General features: G+C 43.4%; 1 protein-coding gene across 1 annotated transcript in view; it reads right to left on the bottom strand.

Moving 5' to 3' along the window:
- rpf2 (ribosome production factor 2 homolog) overlaps positions 1-8,285 on the bottom strand; it is a 40,192-nt gene extending 31,907 nt beyond the window's left edge. The window contains exon 1 of the mRNA XM_043675358.1: positions 8,143-8,285. Coding sequence (XP_043531293.1) covers positions 8,143-8,285 — 143 coding nt within the window. The remainder of the gene's footprint in view (positions 1-8,142) is intronic.
- Positions 8,286-8,643: the final 358 nt, after the last annotated feature.

The following is an 8,643-nucleotide window of genomic DNA, read 5'->3' as shown; positions in this document are numbered from 1 at the left end:
CAAGGCTCCCTGATTGGACCAGATTAACAGCCTCAATTAGAAAACTTATATTCTATGAGGTCCACCTGGCTGATCTCACTACAATCCCTACATCCCTCCCCCTCTGAATCTGAAGACATAGGCCATTTTTTTGTTTTGTAGCTCCTCCTGGGGTATTTTAGCACTGGGTCAGCTTCCTCCAACTCTGTCTCTGATCCAGGCAGTGTAAAAGGCACAGGAGCTTGTCTCTTGTGCCTGGAGTGTCTTGGAAAAAAAAATTATTCTCCTGTTCAGGTAGCAAAGGCATCAAGGTGGCAACATCCATCACGTCCATTTCAGATCCGGAGGTATCTTTAACATGGAAAGGGAGAAAACACTGGTTCTGGAACAGCCGGAAAAACAGTTGAATTGCCGAGCATGTTTTGCTTCCACATTGTTTGCAAGTTTGCAGCTTTCAAATGGTCCACATGCTTGTTCAGGACCATTGCACCTACCTGAACTTCATATGTCACAGGGCATGACTTTGCGTTGATCGTGTGTCTTACCCATACGGGGCTATTTGCATGGTTCCCACAGCAAAACTCATCCCCTGAAGTAAGCTGTTGCTCTCTCATAGCGGATCCTGCACCCGACCTCCCCCATGTCCAGGAAAATCAGATTTAACCTGATGCGGAGTCTTCTCCCTGTTAGCAACTCTGCTGGAGCTATCCCTGAAGTTGCATGAAGGATGGTCCCATAATCAAACAGGAGCCAGTATCGTTTGGTGTCTAGTGAAGCTGTAGGCTGTTTCTTTAGGCTTGTCTCAAAGTTTAGACTGTTTGTTCCGCCAGACTTGAATGATTGATAGTATGGAGCTGGCCTTGAAGGTCAAATCCCATTCAACCTTCGGAAATACTCAAATTCCCCACTGGTAAACGATGGCTCAGTATCTGTGACTGACACTTATGTGCATTGCAAAAGATGCACATGGTTTTTCCAACGTTGTCCCCACATTTGACGAATGAACTGTATGCATGTCCAGTTATTTTGAGTGGCATCCATGAAAGGACCAGTATAGTTGATGTATAACAGAGTCCAGGGTTTATCCAGTCATTCCAGCGAATGTTGGGGAGCTGCTGGCGGTTATTTTTGTCTTTGTTGGCACTGCCCCACCAATGTGACTATGTTAAATCCTGCCCACCAGACATAACTTCTCATCAACATCTTCACTTTGGAAATCCCTGCATGATTCCAGTGAAGTTCAGCCGATATCTGGTGGGAACCTTTTGCTTGGGTCAATCACTCTTGCTCTCCATAATAATGTGCTGCCCTCTACTGTGAGCTGGTCTCTCAGGGTCCAACAAGGTTTCAGTTCTGGTTATGATGGCCCTTTGGTTTCCCCCATCACCACCAGCTGTTTCAGTTTTGCCAAGACCTGATATTTCTGAGACCAAAGTCTGATGATGTCAACTGTGATTGGAAGTGTCTCCAAAAAAACTTCAAACTCTGATTGACTGTTCGAGTGGCAAGAGCACCGGTGAGTAATCTTCCAGTGGGAACTGGCTAGTGCATCTGCATTTGCTACGTAGCCTCCTGGCCAGTGTTCCAATTTGTAACTATATGCACTTAGTATTTAGAGCCCTCTGCTGAATTTGGCCTGAAGCTATGGATGGTACTGCCTTGTTATCATTAAGTACAGCTAGCAGAGGTTTGTGGTCCATTATTTTTACAAACTTATGTCTGTAAAGATCTGATGGAACTTCCTGGCTCTAAATATGACTGCCAAATTTTCCTTATCTGGGCATATTTTGCTCCGTATAAGCAAAAGTCCAAATGTATGTGCTATTGGATGTTCCTCTTCTTTGGGCCACCTATGAGCTATTCCTAAGCCATATGGGGAGGCATTGCATGTCAATACCAGGTCTTGCTTGGGATCATAGTGTGCCAATACCTGAAAGGATGATAGCTGTTTCTTCACTTTCCTGGAAGCAATGGCTTGGCTATGCAACAATTTCCAAGACTGACTCTTGGTTGATGTAAAGTATGAAGAATTGATGCAAAGGTGCTAGGATGGATGGTAGGTTATATATGAACTTTCCATAATAGTTCACCAGCTCAATGAAAGATCTACACTCTGATACTGATGTGGGAGCTGCAGCACCTTTGATCTCTCTTACTTTACCTTCCAACGGGTGTAACCTGGTCTTGTCAACTCTGTAGCCCAAGTAGGTCACTTGGCTACATGGACCACATATTTTCCCTTCTAAGGCATAACAAAGTCACCCTTTATTTACAAGTGATGGGTCCTTGACTGTGATTCGGCTCCCTCAGGGCCTGCTCTCAGACATTTCTGTTTTATTGCCTTTTTTTAAACTCTGAGATTCCTTTTTTTATGAACTCTTCCCCCCCAACCACGACCATTGCACCCAGCAGTGGTGCATATATTTTTCCCAAATCACATGGTTATGTGTGCACAGTAACACAGTAAAAAGACACTGTTGTGCAAAAACTATTCTATATTTTGCACCACCAGGAAAACACCCATGTGGCTAGTGACACGTAACAAAAATAAGCCTGATAAAGGCAATGCTTACATGAAAAATGAAGTGGGAGGTAGACAGAGAAGGAGGGGACTAAATAAAAATAAAGTTTGAGGGGGAGATAAAGCACTCCATCCCCTGCAGTGCCCACCTCTCCCTAAAGGCATCAACGTTCCTGTTTGTATCTGTCAGCCAGGGCTCCTTGATTCAACCAGGTTATAACAGCCCCAATCAGGGAAGTCATTCTATGCGGTCCATCTGGCTGACCTCATTACCATTACTGAATATATATCCATATTGTCCTACAACGTTTTGAGACTTGGTCAATTTGTAATTGTATAAATTGCTGTTGTGACCTAATTTCATTTGAATCGGTATAATGTCCCTGACTCCCTACAGAGAAGTGATTTTCCCCAATTTACGTTATGAAATAAGCCTAAATCAAGGTGCAGGTAAAATCTGAAAATACAAAGCATGTCTTTGATGTGACGGTACTATGCGTTTTAAGAGGGATTTGTTCTGTGCTACTTCTCTGCAAGAGAAGTACCGGAGTGTCGTCTTTGGAAGCAGTGGGTAAACGGCTTTGAGCTCCCTGGATTTCATTTTTATTTAAACATTGTTATTGAAAAAGTTTTTCTTTACAAAATTATAAAATTACAAAAATATGAAGCTATAACAACAAAAACAACAATAAACCAATTATTATTCTACTCTACAAAAGAACTCGCAACTGCATCCATTACACATCAATAAATAAGTAAGTAAATAAATAAAGCCGCTCAGTGTTACAAGGCCTCAGCTCTCAACCTTCAAGAGCATCAATTATTAAACCCAGGTTTGCTCGAAACTCTTTCTCTCAGGATTAGGCTTAGTAAACCAAACCACCATGGCTAGACAAAAGCTCTAACAAAAATGGCAGACAGATCTGCTTCGAAATAATTCAAAAAGGGCTGCCATGTCTTATTAAAACAAAAGTCCATTTTCTGATGCACCATATTTGTAAGAAAGTCCAAAGGAATGTATTCCATAATTAACTTGTGCCATCCTGGCAGACCGGGGGTTCTCAGACACCCAGCACGTCAGAACGTTCTTCCTCGCACAAAAAATGAGGATGCTGAAAAGCTTTCTCCCATGTACATCAAGGGAGATAAATTCGGCAAACCCAGGAGAAGAGAAACCAGGTCCACCTTGACTTCGGTCCCCAAGATCCTCTCTATTACTCCTGCCACAGTGCTCCAATATGTATGGAGACTGTGGCAGGATCACAAACAATTCATGAGGGTACTCGTATTTATTTCATGTTTGGGGTACCCTGCTTAAAATTTGCAAGACGATCTGGGGCCAGATGAGCCCTATGAAGAAGCTTTAACTGAAGAGCAAGGGACCCATGCTATTGAAATCTTCTTCACACTCTCACAAATGTCCTACCAAGTTTCCAGAGTGATCTCCACTCCGAACTCTCTCTCCCAAACCTCCCGTAATCGCTCAATATCACCTGAGGAACCTCCCCCAACAAATGAAAGAGTACTCATTGAAAGAGTACTCTTAGCCTGAAGCACCTCTTTTCCATGTCAGATCTATAACACTCAGTCAGAAGCATTGTCTCTTTTCAAATAAAATCTCTGATCTGTAAAAAACGGAAGAGGTCCCAACTCGATAATCGATAACTTAAGAGTTATTTTTTCAAATGACATTAAAGTTTCATCATAAAACCGGTCACCCAAACAAGGGACTCCCCTATCCGCCCAGGATTTAAACCTGGGATGCATTGTCCCTGGCCGGAAATGTGGCATACCAACTATGGGAGTATGGAAAGATGTTTTAGACATATTACCATCCATCTGTCTCATTGCCCTGCACGCTTTGACAGTGTTAATAACTATTGGATTGTGGCAACCTTCCATAACTATCCTCATTTTGTCCAGAAACAACAGGTTAATAAGAGGGCAGTTTGCCTGGAAGGCCTCAATGTCCAACCATATCAATGCCAAGTCCTCACATGCCCAATCACTCTCAAAACATAAAAGGGAGCTCAACTGATAACTTGTGACATCCAGGAAATCTACTCTTCTCAATCCCTGGGGCATTTGCAATTTCATAAGCTTGATAAGAGGCCACTTATGGTGCCAAGTAAAAGAACTAAACCAACCATTTAGTTTCTGAAACGTTTGTCTAGAAAAAGAGCAACTTGACCTAGCCATGATATTGGAAGGGCCCCCATCTTTGAAGGTCTTGTTTAATATTGTTAAACAAATAAACAAAATTAGCCTTGAGTGACTGATCAAAATTAGGGGTAACAGAAAGGCCCAAATAAAGAAAGCCTCCCTGTGCCCACTTAAAGGGGAACCTACCTTCAAAGTCCAGTATTCCCCTAAGACCCCCCCCCCCCCCCCCCTGGCATGGCCTCTGATTTTGAGAAATTGATCTTGCAACCTGAGAAAAAGCCAAATGAATTAATACACTGTATCAAATAGGGCACCAAAACCGTTGGGTTCGAAAGAAAAATGAGAACATCATCCGCATATAATGTGATCTTATGCACCTTAGACCCTACCTTTGGGGCAGCTATATCAGGGTCCCCACGAATGGCCTCTGCCAGCAGCTCAATCACCAATGTGAAGAGCAAAGGTGAGAGAGGGCAGCCTTGCTGACTGCCCCTACCAATGTTAAAATTATCAGACCTTATACCATTGGTGAGAACTGCCGCCAGAAGATCACTGTAAAGGACCCATACCCATCTAGTGAACACTTCACCCAGGCTAAACCGCTCCCTTTCACCTGGTTAAATGCCTTCTCCGTGTCCAAGGAAACCATCGACCGTTGCTGGCACACTTGAATCATGTTAAGCAGTCTCCCAGCATCATTAGAAGATCTGCAACCCTTTATAAAGCCTGTCTGATCTTCCGGAACAATACAGGGCAACACCCTTTCCAACCTCAATGTCAGTCTTCGATTAAAATTTTAAAATCAGGGTTTAAAAGCGAGATGGCTTATAAGAAGCACAGTCTTCCAGCCTCCTCCCTTTCTTGAGGATAAGAGAGATATTAGCCTCTTTCAAGGATGGCAGGAGGCAATCCAACTGTATGAATAGTTAGACATGTCTAACATTGGTCCTGACAGTATGTTTACACACTCTTTATAAGACTCACTGGGCAAGCCATCAGGGCCTGGTGCCCTTCCACTTTGAAGTTGCCTCACTGCCTCCTGTATCTCTTGGGCTGTTAGTGGAGCACTAAGGAGAGATGCCTTTTCAGCAGACACACCAGAAAGATCCAAATTCCTAAAAGAAGACTCCATCTTATCCCATCTGTCCTCACAGCATTCAGACTGGTAAAGTTCAGAGTAAAACCTCCGAAACACCTCATTGATCTTTTTAGCATCATAAGTAAGAGTCCTATTTCCTTCCCTAATAGAAGCAATTGACTGGGAGACATTCTTCTTCCTGACCAAATATGCCAAGTATTTACCCGACCTATTGCCATGCTTAAACAGACTCTGCTTCGCAAAGGAAAGTTTCTTCCTTGCTGTATACGTTAGCATGGAGTTTAAAGTGGATTGGAGAGCTGTGATTTGCTGTAGCTTAGTCAGTGATGGTTTACTGTAATATGCCATCTCAGTTGCCTTCAGTCATGCCTCACACAGACGTTGCTGCTCTCCCTTCTGTCGCTTCTGGCTAGCAGAGTATAAGATAATTATCCCTTTAGCATAGGCTGTAGCAGTCTCCCAAAGACTGGAAGGATTATGAGCTGTACCTGAGTTGGTGGCCAAAAAGCTTCAAATTCCCTCGAAGTATTCTACAAACTTGCTGTCCTTGAGGATGAAGGGATCCATTTGCTGGTACCATGAGCCCATTGCACCACCCTTAATCTTAACCATTAAATACACCGCGGCATGATCAGAGATGGCAATATTCTCAATCGAACAGGATGCCACCAAATCTAAAAAAGAGGCGGGAGTAAGGAAATAATCAGGCCTTGTATGGCATTTATGAGGATTGAAAAAGAATGTAAAATCTCTGCCCGTCGGGTGTATCCAAATGTCTACCAACCCCAGTTCCACACAGAGATCACCCAACTGCTTAGATTCTGAAGAATGTTTTTGGGGGGGGGGGGCGGTTTTGGGCATTCTATCCAGCATAGAATCCATAAGGCAATTAAAGTCGTTCCCCTCACCCCCATAATAATATGCTGCAACACCAAGGTCATCAGCTTAGATCATGCATCAGTCAGAAATTTAAGAGGGTGGACTGGAGGACAGTAGACATTCAAAATACCATATTCCTCACCCTGTATAAGGGCCTTAAGAATAACAAACTGACCATTCTCATCTTTAACACAGTCTACTAAATTAAATGGGAGCCCCTTCCCGATGAGTATTGTCACTCCTCTGCTCCTAATACTAAAAGGTGAGAAAAACACCCAATCAAACCCACCCTGCTGTAACTTCAAGTGTTCCACATTATAAAGATGGGTCTCCTGTAATAAGGCAACATCCACCCTCTCCTTTCTAAGGCTAGACAACACCTTTTTTTTTAACTGGCGAATGATCCCTCAGATATTCCAGGTGCACCACTTAAGAATGCTGCTAACCATGATCCTTTACAATCACCTTTGACCTGCTGAGAGGACAAATTCATCTTACAACACACTGAACATACTCAAAAGGAGACTCGTAGAGTCTATTTACAAAAAAACTAACTACAAAAGGCACTTTGTGGGCAGGGGGTACAATCCCCCACTGAGTTCGCTTACATTTCCTGCACCCACCTCCATCCCTCCCTTCCAGCTCGAGCTGCACCCAAACCCAAGCAATGGAAGAAACCAATCAAAGGACATTGAAAACACAAAGGTATAACAAAAATAGTGAGCATTTTACCCATCCCCTACAATACATCAATACTACTCCAGCTCGTAGACAAAAAAAACCCCCACCAACAACAGCTTCTTTGGAAAAAGGGTGAAAGTACAAGAAATAAAAGCAAGACAAAAAAGAACCCAGACACTATTGTCCATGTCTATAAATACATCTACATTATTTTCAAGTGTCCAAGAAGCTTTTGGCTTGCTCCAAGGAATGAAACGATAGCACAGTGTTCTCACAAGTAATACAAAGTACCGCTGGTATCTCATCGAATATTGAAGACCGAGGTCCTTTAACCTTCTCTTAACCTCATCAAACTGTTTCCTCTTATGGATCATTGCTGCAGAAAAGTCCTGGAAAAACATTATCTTAGTTCCCTAATGGGTGAGGGCCTGCTGATCTCTCCCCAATCTTCTAGAAGTTTCCATGACTCTCTGCTTGTCCCCGTAGCATTGAAATCATATCAGAACTGGGTGAGGGGCACTGACCCTGACCAAATCTGCGCACCACAACCCGGTGAGCTATGTCAACCTTCACCCGTCCACCTCGGCATCTCAACCAAGAAATTGTGGCAACCAGTCTTCAAAACAACTTGCTGGCTGTCCACTTTCTACTCCCTCCGGCACCAATGACCTGGATATTTTTCCTCCTACCTTTATTTTCCTGGTCATCAATTTGCTGAGTCAGGGCCCGAACCTGTTTCTCAAAGGCATGGATCTGCCCCGCTGAGGACTTGATCTCGGTCTCCAATGCCGCGGTCTGCCACTCAGCCTCTTCAACTCACTTCCCGAGCTCGTCCAACTCCTTCTCATGCTTTTGCAGCATGGTTGAGATGGGCTCCAGTTGATTATGAGTCTCTTCCCTCATTTTCTGGATCAGCTGTCGGATTGCTCTGAGTTCTTCCACGATATTCTGCTGTGCAGGCATTTTCTCTCACAGCTGCAGAAGGAGCTGCAGCTGCTTCCCCAGTTGTAGTCTCAGGTCTGCCTGTTTTCGAGTGTCTCGAGTGTTGAGACTTGGCTGTTTGCTTCCCCTTAGTCATTCTCGCATGCTCAAAAAAGGATTTTAAACTGTTGTTTTACCATTTAACAATTTTTTCCAAAAAATAACTAAGGTGGAGGGTGAAAAAAATTACTACCTTTGGTTGGGGTGCAAGGCTGATCTATTCAAATTGCTGCCATCTTGAATCCCCCCTGGGTTTCTTTTTGAGTTAGACAAAAGAAACATGTGTGTCGAGTCAGGCCTAACACAGATTCAGGCTTTTAGTTTTACTTTCAGTTGAAGT

The sequence above is a fragment of the Chiloscyllium plagiosum genome, chromosome 3 (assembly GCF_004010195.1).
Source record: "Chiloscyllium plagiosum isolate BGI_BamShark_2017 chromosome 3, ASM401019v2, whole genome shotgun sequence".
NCBI classification, from domain to species: Eukaryota; Metazoa; Chordata; class Chondrichthyes; order Orectolobiformes; family Hemiscylliidae; genus Chiloscyllium; species Chiloscyllium plagiosum.
Note: the sequence above shows the minus strand (reverse complement) of the source record. Positions and strands in the feature narration are given on the sequence as shown.